This window comes from Tympanuchus pallidicinctus, unplaced genomic scaffold (assembly GCF_026119805.1).
Source record: "Tympanuchus pallidicinctus isolate F22 unplaced genomic scaffold, pur_lepc_1.0 scaffold1, whole genome shotgun sequence".
Taxonomy (NCBI): domain Eukaryota; kingdom Metazoa; phylum Chordata; class Aves; order Galliformes; family Phasianidae; genus Tympanuchus; species Tympanuchus pallidicinctus.
In genome coordinates this window covers 92,274,121-92,291,115 of record NW_026294618.1, presented here as the reverse complement: position 1 = coordinate 92,291,115, position 16,995 = coordinate 92,274,121, and the positions used below count along the sequence as shown (strand labels likewise).

The following is a 16,995-nucleotide window of genomic DNA, read 5'->3' as shown; positions in this document are numbered from 1 at the left end:
TTTTTTTTTGCAGGTCTTGTCAGCCTGCGTCACAACACAGACACCATGGAGGGCCTTAAAGTCGGTACGGAAATAAACGCGCAGGCAGTTCATCATTAAGGCCGGGCTACTTTCCCGAGATCCCAGCGCTGGCTACGGGGCTGCTGTTTCACAGCTAAACTCCCACTATCCCCGCCTCGGCGGGGCGCTCCCCCCGCACAAGTCCTCCTCGTTTACGGACGGCCCCGGGCTCCGCGCGCAGGAGGCGGGCCGAGGCGCGCCCCGCGCAGCCATGGCGGCCGCGGCCCCGAATCCCCCGCTCTTCCTGCCCGTTATCGGCCGCCGTAAGGGGGCGGGCTTCCCGTCAGCGGCACGGCGCCGGGCGCGAGGACCGCGCCATCGCCCGGCAGCCAATGGCTCGGGGCCGGCAGCGATTCAAACGGCCCCTCTCGGCCAATCAGAGCCGGGAAGGGGCGGGCCCGGGAGGCCGGACCGTCGCGCGGCCCTAACCGTCGCTCAGGGCGGTCGTTCCCGCGGCTGAGGAGCACCGAGCTGAGGGCCGGGACCCGCCGCACCGCGGAGGCGTCTCCTGCCAGGCCCGGTGGGGGCGGGCGCCAGGTAAGGGATCGGCGGCCCCGGGGCCGGCGCCGAGCGGGACACACCCCCTCCGCGGCCTGCCCGGCGAGGAGCGCTCCGGCCAATCGCCGCCGGCGGGCCGCGGCCTCGCGAAGGCCCTACTAAGGAGGGCAGCGGGGGGGCGGGCGGTCGCGCGCGATCTGGGCCCGAGGCCTGCGCTGCTCGCTTCGTTCGGACCGCCGGAACGCCCGGCTTCCCCGGGACTGAGCCGCCTTGGAGGTGCGGCCCTCCTCCGCCGGGCCCGCCGCGGCCCCTCCCTTCTCCTGCGGCGGGGGCCCCGCGCCAGGCCCGGGCCCGGAGAGTGGGAGGGCGGAGCGTGCGGCCCGCCCGCCCCTCCAGCGCCTCCCTTCCTGTCAACAGCCCGCCGTGAGGTCTCGCTCTTTCCGCTGAAACGTTGCCTGAAGGGAAGCGATTCGTTACCTTTGTGGTTTTGCTTTTGTCTTAGCACTTAGTACGCACTTTCTCGTTTATTATTTTTGAGTACGATGTCTTTCTTTATAGCTAGTGAGAGCGTCACTAAGGAGGAGCAGAAATGGTATGGCTGCCCTGGGCGGTGGACACTGTCCCGGAGTGAGTTCGAGGAGCAGTACTCTCAGACTTAGGGTTTGGGTGGTGCTGTGTGGAGCCCGGAGTTGGACTCAGTGGCTCCTGTGGCTCTGTTCCAAAGGGGATGTGAGGTGTTTCTGTGATGGCTTTGTCTGCAGCATTTTTCTGATTGCTTAGTTTGCAGTTGAGTCAGTGCTTTCCTCTCAACAACCTTAAGATTCAGTTCTTTACAGAGAGAGTGGTGAGGTGATGGAACAGGCTGCCCAGAGAGGCTGTGGATGCCCCGTCCCTGGAGGTGTTCAAGGCCAGGTTGGATGGAGCCCTGGGCAGCCTGGTCTAGTATTAAATGGGGAGGTTGGTGGCCCTGCATGTGGCAGGGGGGTTGGAGATTCATGATCCATGAGTCCCTTCCAAACCTGGCCGTTCTGTGATTCTGTGAAGATTCATGAGAGTTCTTTGTGAACTGTCTCCAGCTTGGCATAGGAGACCGGATCCTTTTCAGACATTTCCTTAAATCTCAAGTTCCTTAAAGAAATACATAACTCCAGAATACCACAAATTTCATATCAAGAGTAACTGAGGATACTTGCACCTGTGTGTCTGTACAGTGCAGCGTTCCTTGTATGAAATAATTGCACTTTGAGGTAAAATGAAGATGTATTTTGAAGCCTTTTTGAGTTAAACAGTTTGCACAGGACTGCAATGAATGGTAGACTGATACCCACGCTGAAAATTAGCAGGAATGTGTGTTGAGCTTGAAGGAATGATAATTAAAGATGTAACTTCTAAGATGCCTGACTTTCATTTTTATGAATGTATTTATTTATTTTGTAGTATTATTTTTAAGTCATGCTGTTGTGTTTTTTTTTTATGCTGCCAGTGATTTCTGCTACCTGAACAGATGAAGGCTGCCTTTAAAATGTGTAGGTTTTTTGAAGTGGGATATATGGAATGAGGATTGCAAATCTCCCTCACTGTGGTACACCAGCATAGAAGAAGGTGGTCGTTTTTTGTCAGGATAACTTGTAACACATTTTGTTCAGTGTTTAAGACTTGTTGTGAAGTTTTATTATTAAAGGAAAAATGGAAAAACAAGATCTTCCCATTACTAATACTCTTAAGTGCTTTCAAATCACAAAATAGTATGTTTATGTGCCTATTAGACCATATCACTGACATCTACCTCAGGCTGAATAACGTAACACTTCGTCAGTTTCATCTCCTTCAGCCACGTTTTGTAGCTTCTGCACCATTGGAGAGCAAGGCTGGAGGAGGTGAAGGTCATCCTATGTTGAAGAGTAATTGCATGTCCTTGGTCAAAACACAGTGAAAATGTGTTTGTCTTTTTTAAAAAGGAGTTAAACACCAAGGGTTCCGTTCTTTATAGCTTTGCTCTAGCATCTGGTATAGCTGAGTCCTGGTCGGACTCCTGAGTTTACAGATGATTCCTGAGGTGTTCATGATGGAAAGAAGAAACAATAGGCTGCTACAGAAACAATAGGAGCTACAGAAGCAAAGAAGGCATAGGTCAGGTTAGGACATCTGGTCAAAGCTGTGGCTGGGCTTGGTATACAGGTCTAGAGCTTTGTGTTTGGAAGAGGAGGAGGAAGCTGGAGCTGAGAGAGTCTAGGGGACAAGCAGCAGTTGGCGTGGATCTCTGATCGAGCTGACTTCAAGGTGAACAAACCAAACAAGGAGATGATGTGGCACTGGGATCGGACCTGGAGCCCAAAGGTGGTGGGGAGGAACTGGAAGTAGTTCAGTGAGGAAGGGCAGAACAGGTAGAATACCCCTAGGGAATTAAAGGGGGGCAAGGACAGAGTGAAGAATTTAGGATGAAAATATGGATGTGGTGTTTCATGAAATCACACACGGAGTTTGGATTTGAGGGGGGTTAAACTAGGAGGGCAAAGACTTGAATGAGTTGAAATTCATAAGGAATAAGAAAGTAACAAGAAACTGGGACAGGAAAACGTAGGTAAAAGATGGATGAGCTGGAAGAGCGTGTGCCTAAAGGCATAGTGGAGAACTGTTTAGATTGTGTAGGTGGTCATTTTCCTAATTAGCAAGTGTCAGTGAAATTAAACGATTAAGCTTAGTCTTTTCACTCCTTCAAATGTTATACAGCAAAGGTGATGGCCAGGTTCTTCTGTTGTGAAGCAGGAAGTAACACTAGCAATAATATCTACTCAGGGCAATCTTGTTGAGGTTTTTGTTTTCTTCCTTCTGTCTTGGAGAACTACACAAGTAACGTGTAGCAGCAGCAGCCTTAGGAAATGCCAGTTAAAGCTGATGGGGCAGCCTGGTTTGGCTCTGTCCCTTACTGTGCTAGGCGGTCTGAATGCATATTAACAGTAGTTTTTCTCTTTTTGCCAAAGACCCTCATTTTTTGCTGCAGGTTAGTTAATGTGTAGTATGTAAATAGCTAGTTAAATATTTGTTTCAGTCTCCTTTTGTGTGGCTTCACATTTACAGCAAACAAGTTAAAATGCTTTGAAACAAAACTTGCTGATTTTTCCTATTCCAAGTTCCAATGTTCATCATACAAGTGTATGTGCATGTAAGTTTATGTGCATTTTACCACAGACTTTTAAAATACCCTCACTCTGTATATATTGAGATCTGAATCAAAACTTGAGGTGGTGTGAATATCTTTTTCTATGGTTACCTGTTTTCAGATCGCAGTGGCTTAATATCTGGCTCTTGTCAAAGTGCTGTGCAGGGCTTTACATTTAAAAGCATAACATTAAGTTGCAGTTGTGACTTCCTCGGTGCCTCAGTGTCCTGGGTCAAGGGTGGTGGTCACTTAAAGCATATTCTACAAATATCCAGTAAATCTTCTGTTGCTGACTGGGGTAAAATTCCAGGATCTAAGCATCATGTTTAACTGTGATATTTAATTTATTTTCTAGGTATTGTTTTGGAAAATGCCAAGCCGGAAGTATGCTGATGGTGAGGTGGTGATGGGTCGTTGGCCAGGAAGTGTCCTGTACTATGAAGTGCAAGTGACTAGTTATGATGATGCTTCTCATCTTTATACTGTGAAGTACAAAGATGGTACCGAACTTGCTTTGAAGGAAAGTGATATAAGGGTGAGTATGCCTCGGTGTGAATAGCAGTATTTCTAACAGAAAATCATGTTTATTTGTTGATGTGGGTAAGAATGCATCTTACAAATGGGTATCATTAGCTGTCTTCAAAGGTTGGTGCTAAATGAAATAAAGCTTTTTCCTGTGTGACATCGCATAAGACATTCAGCATGCTGACTGTATTTATGAAGAGGCCCCATTGTGTTCTTTAGGTTGAAAAAGCAGTGATATGATTAGGGGAAAAAGAAGTGCTGTCTTTCAGAAGCTCTGATTGTTTGTAAAAAACAATTGGTTTTGAGTAGCGTATAAAGCTGGTAATTGGAGGCTTGGTATTAATTAATAGGAACTATGTTTTACCTTTTTGGCAGCGATGTACATGACTGGCTTTTTCTTTTGGGACAAAATGTTTCTACCTTGAACTACAGACATTTCATTGCTTTCTGTCTCCCTTGTTTACTTTGTGCTCACAGGTCAGCTTATAAAAGTCGTGTTGTGTAAATTTCGAAGGGGAAGGTTAGGATTGCAGACTGCACAGAGAAATTAATGCGTATGCTTCCAGGGAAGTTTTGTGATGCCATCTAATTTAACAATTTAGTTCTTTTTTTTATTTTAATGTTGATATGAGATATGCTGCCTCATTGCACCTTGACATGCCAGATGTACAGATAAAGCCAACTAAATGAAATGGTAGGCTTTCTTTTAAGCCTTATGCTTAAGAGGATGTTAGGCTTATGAGCTCGGTGCTCACATTAGTAGCTTCCTGATTTCTGTAGCTTTGGCAGGAATTGTCTTCAGTTGAACTTGGGGCAGGATTATTTGGGTGTTTGTTAACCAATTTCGTACAGCATCAGTAAAGAAATAGGAGGCAGTTGTGTGAAACAGTGTGCTGGAGACATTGTCCCAAGAAACCACAAATTTTCTAAAGCTGTTTTGGATGTTGAAGGTAAGATATTGTTGTTTTTCTCCTCTGTCTGTTAGTCACAATCGTCATTCAAGCAAAGGAAAAGCCAGTCTTCTTCGAGTTCTCCTTCCAGAAGAAGTAGAAGCAGGTCTCGATCCAGATCTCCTGGTCGGCCAGCAAAAGGCAGACGTCGCTCTTCTTCCCACAGCAGAGAGCATAAAGATGACAAAAAGAAAATAATTCAGGAAACCACTTTAGCTCTACCGGTATTGCTTTGCTTGTTCTTGGTTGCATCTTTTTGTTGTTTTTTTTTAATGCATACTGGGATTGTTATTGGAAGAGCCAGGTGTACTTCGTATTCCCTGAGCAGCGTAATTAGCTGCAAGAAAGGCATCACAGAAATGCCTTACTCCTTAGGAAATAGGCTTTGTAGCTTGCCAGGTTGAGAGGAGATTATTGAAATGTATTTTGTGTTCTGTTTGAATGTGGCGATGCTGTGAGGTTCTCAGATTAAATACTTGGGCTTAGTTTAGTAAATTACTTCTACTGAAAGCATCCTTTGGCACTGTGAAAGTGCTGTGGTTTCTGTTTTGCAGTGAACTGCTTTTAGCTGCATGACCAATAGCCTGGGGACCATACGCTCATTTTAAGTAGTTTGTAGCCAGCAGTTGCACTTAACTTTGGACAAAAAGGTTAACGTATTTTTTATGCTGTTCTCCTAGCTGTTAGATGAGGAGTGGGATCCATCTGTTGGGTGTGGGGTTTTTTTGATTGTTTTTTTTGAAGAGAATTTATTTCTTAGAAAACCAAACTTTCACAGTCCTGCAGAGAGTGTCATATATAGAACACTGAAATTTCCTCTGCTTTCACAAGTAGAATTACTAAATATGTGTGTACTTTGTACTTGGCACTTCCTACTGATGAGTTAAAAACAGAATAGTTTCCATGTTACCTCTTAATTTCACTGTTAAATTTAAGAAAAAAAGGGTTTTTTCCCCATTTTGAATAGGTTTTCCACTCTTCTTTTTGAGCAGAAACATACTTAGGGTTTTGAACGCACTTGTTTTCATGCAGAGAAGGTCAGAACAGCTGCAGTAGGAATAGATCAATTAGTGTTTTTAGTTATTCATTATATACTCACACTGAACGGAGATAGTATTCTCAGAAAGATAAAACTATGTCTCTTTTAACCAGAAACCAAGTGAGAACAACACCAGAAGGTACAATGGTGAACCTGACAGTACGGAAAGAAATGACACATCCAGCAAACTCTTGGAGGTATGACAACAGAAAATATTGTTGTATGTCTTAGTTTTGTGTTGTGTTCCACCTTAGCTTTCTCAGAAATCAGTAGGAACAGGCAACACAGTAATCAAGGAGAAATTAGAATGCAACATTTACTGTTCAGCTGACTTGAGTTCAGGGGAGAGGAAGCTGTTGGAAGGTAGAGAACTGATGAGAATTGCATGATGTGGATTTTTCTCACTTGTTTTCTCATCAGACCTCCACTTGTTACTTGTGTTCTACTGGTATTTGGAGAGCCTTCATTGAAATGTATAAGTTTAAGAGCTGTGTAGAAGTAGAACACATATTATTGTTCATTTTTATTTTTGAATATGAATAATTCCAAAATAAATTAAAATTGCTAGGATTTTGTTTTTTTTTTCTAAATGCTTTTTTTTTTTTTTAGCAGCAAAAATTGAAACCAGATGTGGAAATGGAGCGAGTGCTCGATCAGTACAGCTTGCGTTCAAGGAGAGAAGAAAAGAAAAAAGAAGAGATCTATGCAGAGAAGAAGATTTTTGAGACAATAAAAACTATGGAGAAACCATCATCAAAAACAAAAGAGCTTGAATTTGGTGGAAGATTTGGTATGTGTGAATATTCTTCCTGTTTGTGGATCCTACTTGCAGACTCCAGAACCATGTTGGTACTTAGAGTAACCTGTGATGGTGCTGGCAGAAGTCAAAGAAAAATTGCCTATGGTTCTCCTCTGAAATGCAGTGGAGGTCTTGCACAGTGGGATTTAAATGTTGCGTAAATTTTAATTGGAAATAACTAGCAAAACTTATGTTTTCAAGAGCTAGGTGCTTCCAAGTCAGAACTGAAGTATTCTTTATACAGTTTTTTGGGCAGTTTTAAAGGGATGTGTTTGATTCAGTCCTTCAGTTTGCTTCATTCCCCTCTGTAGGAGTGAGACATCTCTGTATCCTATGATGTGACTGTGAGACTGCTGCTGTTTTGCTGCAGGGATAGATAATGATCTCTTACTTCCTACTGATCCAGATTTGTTGTTGGTAATGAAATGAGTGTTTTATTTTCCATGTTTGTCTTCTAATATCGCGTCATGTCTTTTTACAGGGACCTTCATGCTGATATTTCTCCTGCCTGCTACTGTGTTGTACTTACTGTTAATGTGCAAACAGGATGACCCCAGCCTTATGAACTTCCCTCCTCCTCTCCCAACACTCGAAAGTCTTTGGGAAACTAAAGTGTTTGGCGTCTTTCTTCTGTGGTTTTTCTTTCAAGCTCTGTTTTACTTACTGCCAATAGGAAAGGTAAGCTGGTTAGTAGCAATTGGGTCTTTGTGGATCATTAATTTGTGGGTCAGACTGAAAGGTGGGCTATGTTTTCAGTGCCGTGATGATGAAAGTAGATTAATTCCTTTGGTTATTGCTGATTGTTGTGAGCTTAAAATAACAGAATTTGTTAAGAATTTAATGGCAGTGCATTTCATAGACCTACAGTGGAAAAGGCAGAAAACAGAGTATAGGAGTTCAAATCAAAGTATGGATAGCATCTGCTTAATAGAAATCTAGAAGAATTTCAGATATCTGACTTCTAAACCTGAAGACTCCTTGATACCCAGTGTTCTACTGATAACAGTAGAAAAAATATTCCTTGCTTTCCAATGCAACTTTCATTTCTGGGGAGTTGCTGCTCTTTATTCCCTCTGTACTGATCAGGAAAAATGGCCTATTATTCTCTTTTTGTGACTTGAAGGATACTGCCAGGTGCTGAAAGAATAATAAATTTAGCCAATCAAACTGTTCTATTCTTACACTTTTAACATTAGCAAAGCTTCTGTTTCCTTAATGCTGGTTAGGAGAAATTGTTTTTTTATTTTAAACTGTTACCCTTTTCCTTTTGATATCCAAGATGTGCTTTTGAGAACCAAGTATGGTCTTCAGATGTCAGTGTGTCCATCTAGTTAACTTGGTTGAATGTCTTTGTGCTGGAGACATCCCAGAGTTTTCTTCCCTTCCAGTGCTCTTAGATTGTATTTTATTGCAACTGTAGTACTTTCTCCTCCCTAGGTGGTGGAAGGCCTGCCTCTTTCAAATGGAAGGAAGCTGCAGTACCGGATCAATGGTAAGTGTGTTGCAATTGCTCATTCAGAAGTTCAGCACACCTACCACATTTGTGGTACTCAGAATCACAAATTAAAGATAATAAATGAAGAAGGAAGAGCTCTGTGGTTAGACTAGGTATCTGCAGAAGCAGTGGATCATATTTATGCTGCCTGAAAACTTCTGTTCTTTGACTTGCATCTGTAGTAGTGGCATAGTCCTGCATTTATTTTTCAGTTTTTGGTAAAGGAAGGAAAGGAGCCATGTGGTTTGGATGGTTCCAGAAAGCCGTTTTCTTGCTTCTTCAAAAGCCAATTCACAAAGCAACTTTGAAAACCTCTTTGAGAAAAGAAAGCTGACAAGTGACAGGGCAACACACAGAGGGCACTGAGAGACAGGACATTTTGTTTGAACATTAGGAAACACCTCTTAACTGTGAGAATGACTAAGCTCTGACAGTAGTTGCCAGAGAGGTGGAGGAATTTTCATCTTGAGATGTTCAAAAGTTATCTGTCTGGCTGTGGTCCTGGGCAACCTGATCTTGGTGCTGTACTGAGCAGGTGAGCTGCACAAGTTGTCCTCTAGAAATCCCTGCCATCTTCACCAAGTCTGCAGTTCTGTAAAAGTGCTCAGAGAAAGCACATGTGTATGTCTGTATATCTGTATGCAACTGCCTCCTTTTTTTTTTTGTGCATCACTCTACTGCCCGTGGTTTTGTATTCTCAAAGTACAAAACTTTTGTGCTCAGATTTTGACTTGACAATTATTTTAATGCTTTAATTACTGATAGCTGTATCAAGGCATAAGTTAATATGAGGATAAATATATACCAGTAGTAGAAAATATGTTCCCTGAGCTGTCCCACAGAGGACTTCTGAGACCTTCTGCCATTATCCAGTAGTAGTGGTACTATCCATTCTTAGAGTAGGATTTGAAATGGAATCTGTTGTAAAAGTGAAGGACTGCTCAGAGCATTCTGCTGTTTAATTTTTTTGAAAAGGAGCAAAGAAATGTCAGAACACAGATGGAATATCTAAGGTACACTGTGCTGCCCCAGAAATTTGAAGTCAAGAGCATGGGATATGGAACAAAGTGTAGAAATATAGGATCATAGAATGGCTTGGGTTGGAAGGGACCTTGAGGATCATCAAACTCCAACCTCCCTGCCCATATCCATACTAGACCAGCTGCCTAGCGCCCCATCCAACCTGGCCTCGAACCTCCAGGGATGTGAGGCATCCATAACCTCTCTGGGCAGCCTGTTCCAGCACCTCACTACTCTCTTGGTAAAGAACTTCCCCCTGATATCAAAGCTAAATCTTCCCTCCCTTGAAGTGAAAGTGTGGGTAAGCTGGACAGGGTAGGTTCTAAGAATAATATTTCTGTTTTAGCTAATATGTTTTTCTTCTGTATTCTTTAGGGTTTTATGCTTTTGTTTTGACTGCTGCAGCTATTGGAACCCTACTGTATTTTCAGTTCGAACTTCATTATTTGTATGATCACTTCATACAGTTTGCAGTGTCAGCTGCAGCTTTTTCTATGGTATTGAGCATTTATTTGTATATTCGGTCCTTGAAGGCACCTGAGGAAGACCTGGCACCAGGAGGAAATTCTGGTGAGTGATAATTATTTTGGATAATTTATTTAGGGTTGTTTGCTACAGTTTCATGTTTATATTTAGGTTAGATTTAAGGTAGGTTGTTACAATATCTTGACTGTTACTTTCTCCAAATGTAATAGTAATGTTGCAAGTTGAGTGGCACACAGCAGTAGCAAGTTTTTTTTTGCACATAGGTAGTGTAAAAATGCTTAACATTCTCTTTGGGTTATCTTGCATAGGTTAAACCCCAGTAGGCAGCTAAATGCCACATAGCCAGCAGGGTTGTATTCCTCCAGTAGGATGGGAGAGAAAATTGGAAGAAAACTCAAGTGTTGAGATAAAGGCAGTTAACTTAAGAGGAAAAGAAAGACCAGATAAAATAAAACAAAGCAAAACCAGCATTTCAAAGGTAGCTTTGAAAAGGTTTCTTTTACTACACACTTGTGTATCTGGTTAGAGTTTTTAAAAGGCAGTTTTGATTCAGTCATCAACCTGCAAGTCTAGAAATTGTCAGCTATATGCATATGTCTTTGTAGGACAATGGATATTGAGAAGAAGTCAGCACTAAGCATTAAACAGTGTGCTTAGAAAAGGATCATAGAGTAACTTAGGAAGTTCACAGACAGAACGTTAAGTATGTTGGAGTGAAGTGTTCAAATACCCTTAGTTCTTTTGACAGTGCAGCATGTATATGTGTGGAGGGAAATCATATAATTTTACTTTTTTCTTTCTGCAAAGCAGTTGTAGTCTTTAAGTGGCACAGTAACATTCTGCAGCTGTTCTGCACACTGCTTTTTAGTTGCTAACCCAACACAGGCTATCTACAAGTCAAGGCATTTCCTTCTTGGCCATCTCCTTTGATGGTGCCATTGCTAAGGGAATTCTTAGTCACAGAGAGGAGTAAAGTAAAGTAGTAAAATAGTAAAGTAAAGTAGTAGGAGGAGAGGTGGAATTAGTGTAAGATCATTATGTTCATGAAAGCCATGATGAGAGCTTTTGGATAAGGCTGAAAACAAGGACCGAAGTCAAAGAGATAAAACTACAGTAACTTGTGCAGTGTTTGGTCCTTCTAGTAATAACTAAAATATTTGGACCTCTTAAAATACAAGCCACTTAGGTTTTGCTTCATATTTTGCATATTTTGCATACTCTCTTTCACTCTTCTTTATTTTTTCTTTCCCCAAGCTTAATGGTTTTTCATTTATAATGAGAGAACTTCAATAGGGAGTAGCAAGTGCCTTGCAGGGGATGTAGTGATGGATGAAAGGAATAATAGTACTGACAAGGAATGTGTCTCATCTTGCAGGATACCTTGTTTATGACTTCTTTACTGGACACGAATTAAACCCTCGTATTGGCAATTTTGACCTCAAGTACTTCTGTGAGTTACGTCCAGGATTAATTGGATGGGTGAGTCAATAAGCTGAGCTACTTTACATTTTCTTCTGTGAGTGATGCTGAGGATACAAAAAGTATTTAAAATCAGAAGAAGAAAATAGAGTTTTGTGTTGATAAATTTTTAAGGATAATTTTTTGTTCACCTTAGGACAATTCCTACATTGTAGCTTGTTTGCTTTGTGAGGAATGAAAACTCCTGTGAGAGTATGAATATGCTGATGCTGCAGCTTTGGAAATATAGTTCATATAGTTCAACTTGTTCATGAAACAGGACTTTTAAAAAATCTTAAATGTCATTCAGAACCATCCTTATTAAAATGTTCTTTAGCATAATAGGAAAAAAAACTTGTTTAAGGAAAAATTATAATTAATTTATTCTTAATTAGGTTGTCATAAACTTGGCAATGCTCTTGGCTGAGATGAAGATACATAATCAAAGTATGCCATCGCTGTCAATGATACTCGTGAACAGCTTTCAGCTTCTGTATGTGGTGGATGCTCTTTGGAATGAGGTACAAGATAGCCTTCAGCCCTGTCTTAACCTGAAACTATTTCTAACTAAATTGTTTAATTAACGAAGCTTTGTAAATTCTTAATTCCTTCCTCATTTCTAGGAAGCTGTTTTGACCACAATGGATATTATCCATGATGGGTTTGGATTCATGCTGGCGTTTGGAGATTTGGTGTGGGTTCCATTTGTCTACAGTCTGCAGGCCTTCTATTTAGTTGGACACCCTATTGCAATTTCTTGGCCCGTCGCAGCTGCAATTACTATTCTGAACTGTAAGTTACAGTAAATGTTATTGTTACTATCAGTCTCTTCAGATCATTGTCTGGTTCATTTAATGTTGTGTACTTGGCAGTGAGTCAGTCAGTTCATGAAATATGCACTGGGTCAATAGAATAGGCACCTTAAAGTACTGAGCTGCTATCAGAGCTAGCAGCTGTGCCACATCCCTTCACTTGGATTTCAAACTCAGTGCTACATAAATACATACATATAAGTCAGTTAAAATGGAAAGTTAGATGTGAAAGTGCAGCTTCTCCAAAGTCTTAAAATGTAGTCATTAACATGCAAGAGCAGATGTGTCAGTTCTCTAGTAGCATCTCTAGCTCGTTAGAGCTTTGGGAACTGGAGAGTGTCACTTCCTCAGAAACAGAATTGATTTCATTGCAGTAAGAGTGACAAGGAGCATGTGAGAGCTTTTGTTGAAGGACACAAAGCAGTAGAAAATACTGAAAATAAAAATAGATACTGTTTCTTTCCAGGTATTGGGTATTACATATTCCGTAGTGCAAATTCTCAGAAAAATAATTTCCGAAGGAATCCAGCAGATCCCAAGTTGTCCTGTAAGTGCATTCTTTTTAATTCATTCAATCACTGTACAGTGTCTCTTTGGACTCGTGACATGCACATTTCTGTTGTATTGACTGCAATGCTCCGTTCACAGATCTGAAAGTGATACCCACTGCAACTGGAAAAGGGCTTCTTGTCACAGGTTGGTGGGGGTTTGTTCGTCACCCCAATTACCTTGGTGATATCATCATGGCGCTGGCGTGGTCTCTACCCTGTGGTAAGTTCCTAAACCGAAAGGAGATTCTATCTAAAATGGAACATGTACATTTGGGCATCTGACTTAACTTGAAATGTAAAGTGGTCAGTGGGGTGATAAAAGGTTTAATTAAATTAATGGCAAATTTCTGAGTTGCAAGGTTGATGTGACACCTGTTTTCCCTTAAATCTGATCCTTTGTGTCTGAATATAAACTTGATATTTATTTCTAACAGTTTATCATTTAGTAATAACGGGACTTGTTTGCTAACAAGTTCTTCCTTACTTTTTCATTTTGAGGCTACTACCAGAGCTGTAATGTTTTCAAAGCTGTTCCTATAAAGATGGAAAACTCATGCAAGTTAGAAAAATGGCTTTCAGCTCCTCTCTTGCCTGAAGGAGTTTCCTTTCAATACAGCACACTAGTGAGCATGGCAGATGTTCTGAGGCAGAGCTACTCAACCCCATGGCACAGTTTGGCTTCTGCAGGCCGTGGGCCATAGGGAATTGTGGTAGAGTGGGTCTTTGACCAAGTAGTTAAGGCCCTAAGTATCAGCAGAGACCAGTTGTTGAAGTGTACGTGTCGGGATTCGGGATTTGAAATTGAAAGTAGACAGTACTGGTTAGCAAAACCACTTGTAGGCAGTATCTTGGAAGAGGATTGCTGCATAAAAATGAGGAACTTGAATCCTCTCTTGGTAGCTGCATGGTGGGAGCGGGAGGGAATCAGGTAAGCAGTGCACTCTGAGCAGAGGCAGTTACCATCCACACCCAAAACAGAAATCCCTGTGTAGTTTGTGGGGCAGCTCAGAGCTCTGGAGACTTAAATACTGTTGTGGTTTTGGTAGCCAAAGAGCTTCAATGTATGCCAGGCTTGTATACACAGAGTGAAGTTAGTGGGTTTGAGACTGAATGTGAAGCTTCTCTGGGGAGTCCCCATTTACACAGAAACACGTCGGTTATATGCGTGCTGTCCTGTTGAATATTTGATGCTTTATTATGAGCACACGGTGCTTCAGTCTCTTAAATTCACGTCACCGCATGTTGTTAACAGTGAAAATTTTCAGAATTGTTCATGCATTAGAATTGACTTTCCACACTTCATTTTACAGGTTTTAATCACATTTTGCCGTATTTCTACGTGATTTATTTCATCTGCTTGCTTGTTCATCGAGAAGCTCGTGATGAACATCACTGTAAGAAAAAATATGGTTTGGCATGGGAAAGGTATTGTCAGCGTGTACCATACCGCATATTTCCTTACATCTACTAGAGCACTCCACATACCTGATCTGCAAATTAAAATATACCTCTCACCTTTGCACTTGGTCGATTTGTTATCTAGGCTTTAAACATTAAATGTGACCAAACGATGGAGTGCTTTTCAACAAGTATTTGCAAGTAATCCTAAATGCTTATGAGTTATGTGAACTGACTTTCTATGACCTCAATTTAAGAAAAAAAAATTGTGAATTTTAAAAAGTCTTGGAGCCCTAATTTTTCAAGCTAAATTTTATCTAGAATTCTGAGTTTACATTTTTTTTTATTGCATTAATTAAGCACTGTGATGTAAAGTATATTATTTTCTTAATACAATAAACACAGGAGTTCCATCCAGTGAATTTTTTTGGTGTTACTTGTACCATCTAACTTCAGATGTCTGACTGAGCTGAGTGCAGAGAGCAGAGGCTCTGGGCAGCGGAGCTGTGAGCGGAGGATTCAGCTCCCAGAAGGGCCCACGCTCTCTGTGTGTCACCCTGTGGCCCCTGGCCCGGGGCAGTGGGATTTTTGGTCAGGAGGGCTCTGAATGGCCCCTGCTGACCTGTCCTGCCAGAGGATGGATGGAGGGGAAGGAGGGTGCAAATATCCCCTCCATCCTACCTCCCTGAGGCTTGAGCTGCTTTGGCAGTGCCCCAGCCCTCCTGCAGGGGCTCAGACCCCTGAAGGTAGATGATACAAAGGCAGAGCTGTGGGAGCGGTGAATTCTAATCTGGCATCTTAACAGTGAGCCCAGGAGTAGCAAAAGGTGCAACGTGTGCATATTTGACAGAAAAGAATAAAATGACCACAGTTGGCTTATTCTGATCTTTGTAAAATATGTCTTAATGTACCATAGCGTTTCCCAAGTGTGTATAATAAGGCTTCCAGGTTTTTTGCTGTACAGTGTTTGGATTTGAAAACGCGCTTTTTTAGGAACAAGGAGAAATTTTTAACTAAATCCATTTCCAGTAATTTTTTAAAAATGTTCATTTAATAAAGGTTTTTGTAAATTAATGTATGAATTCTCAGAACAATTGAAGTGTTCATTTAAATATTTGTATTGACAGATATGCTATGAAAATGTGGTAAGTGCTCCTCTGTCCAAAGTGGGTTTTTTGTGTTTTTTTTTTTCAATTTGGCATTGCTACCTCATATGTAGGTTTTGCCTTTTGTACTGTTGCAGATAGAGATAATAGCTATTTTTTTGCTACTGCTATTTAAACCAACTTTTTTTACATGAGCCTGTGGTTCAACTCAGCCACGTTCTAATATATTTTTGTATATATTTGAATTTCTAACTAATGTATGTGTTCTAGGCATTAGTTGTTTTCTTTGTCTAACTGGCTGTAAATCGGATGCCACTGAAGTATTTTGCTTCATAAGTAGAGTAATTTTATATTTTACTGAAATAACCTTGCATTAACTAACTAGAGCTAGCATTTACTTCCATCTTCACAAGGGTTAACTTTTCACATACTTCATATGTGAGGTTCATAGCACAACTTCTCCCCATAGCTTATTAGAGTCAAATGTAGCAGGGAGGGAATTGCAAGTATGTCTGCAGTTGCTTGCAGGAAGATTACTAACAAATGAAAATGTTGCAATTGGTTAAGTGTGTTCAGTTCTTTTTAAATACTGATGTAATTGAAATCTAGCATGTGATGGGGTTTTTGTTATTAATTAAAAACCCTCTGTTTTGCACACATGCATTTTTAATGACAATTGTACATGTAAAGTGTATATAATGTAGCTTGCTGAGCTTGACTGTGAGTGTCTTCTGAAAAATCTGTATTTTGGTCTTGTAAGGAACACGTGTTAGGACAAGTATTCTGATTTCTGCAACAAATAGCAGTGCCTGTAACAATACTGAAGAGCATTCACTTGTGTGAAGCAGCAGATTAAACTGGGCTTTTTTAATCTTTTTTTTCTTTAATGATTGCTTACCGGATTAGTAGGAATAGCAGTCATTCAACTGTTCCAGCCTACAGCTGGTGTTTTAAAATGGACTGAAGCTGGGGACAGTTTAACTCCTCAGCCCTTAAGCTCTGAGTTGCTACTGCCATCCCAGTTATATCTGTTTCCCACACAAGATTGTTAAACCGCAGTTCAGACCGTTTCCTTTCAGAAATGGGTCTTGACTGATAACTTCAGTTTCGTTTATATGCTGAATATGATGTGAATTTGATTTTGAAGTAACTGTTTTTAATACAAACAAGCATACAAGCTAAAATAAAGCTCTTGCTTAAAATTATGTAGTGCATTTTTTTTTTGCCAGTTTAAGGTGTTGTTTGATAAGAGTTCATATTGATTCATTTTAGTAAGTGAAGACATCTGTTTGCCAGGGTTCTTTTCTCATTGGTGGTTGTGGGCTGAGTGTTACAAGGTCATGGAAAAAAGGCAGAGGTGAAGCATTAAGGACAGACTGCAGCCCCCATTCCTCATTCCCCTATGCCACTATCCCTCCCTATGGGAGGAAAGGAGGAGGGTAGGGAAAGGGTGTTTATTTGACTTTTAGTTTCTCTTTGCCCTCACCTATTAGTAAAAGGCAGTTAAGTACAGTGATCTCCCCCTGGTCAGTCTGTTTTGCCCATGATGGTAAGCTATCCTGTTATTATCACAGCCCTTAAGCTTTCTATTTCTATTTTCTCCCTGTGTTCCTTTGGGGAGAGGGAACGAGGGAGTGT

The 16,995-nt window shown here is 41.4% G+C and overlaps 1 protein-coding gene across 7 annotated transcripts; it reads left to right on the top strand.

The window, feature by feature from the left end:
- Positions 1–456: 456 nt before the first annotated feature.
- Positions 457–16,562, top strand: LBR (lamin B receptor). 7 transcript variants are annotated; one of them, XM_052678409.1, is made up of 14 exons: positions 457–597; positions 4,074–4,253; positions 5,229–5,417; positions 6,346–6,429; positions 6,842–7,022; positions 7,513–7,709; positions 8,469–8,523; positions 9,922–10,116; positions 11,408–11,511; positions 11,886–12,011; positions 12,114–12,282; positions 12,769–12,849; positions 12,951–13,073; positions 14,164–16,562. In XM_052678409.1, exons 2-14 carry the CDS (start codon positions 4,089–4,091, stop codon positions 14,322–14,324), a joined length of 1,830 nt encoding a protein of 609 aa, XP_052534369.1. In that variant the 5' UTR covers positions 457–597; positions 4,074–4,088; the 3' UTR covers positions 14,325–16,562. The 7 variants fall into 7 exon arrangements, with proteins under 7 accessions (XP_052534369.1, XP_052534350.1, XP_052534339.1 ...); XM_052678390.1 differs by lacking the exon at positions 457–597 and adding an exon at positions 975–1,066; XM_052678379.1 differs by lacking the exon at positions 457–597 and adding an exon at positions 3,606–3,721.
- The last annotated feature ends 433 nt before the right edge of the window (positions 16,563–16,995 follow it).

What these genes read in the sequence shown, in the direction of transcription:
- LBR (XM_052678379.1), top strand. Translation starts at nt 3,695, where the DNA reads ATGTTCATCATACAAGTGTATGTGCAT. An exon ending in TCATACAAGTGTATGTGCAT is followed by an intron (nt 3,722 to 4,073) that starts GTAAGTTTATGT and finishes TTTATTTTCTAG; the next exon opens with GTATTGTTTTGGAAAATGCC. An exon ending in TGAATTTGGTGGAAGATTTG is followed by an intron (nt 7,023 to 7,512) that starts GTATGTGTGAAT and finishes GTCTTTTTACAG; the next exon opens with GGACCTTCATGCTGATATTT.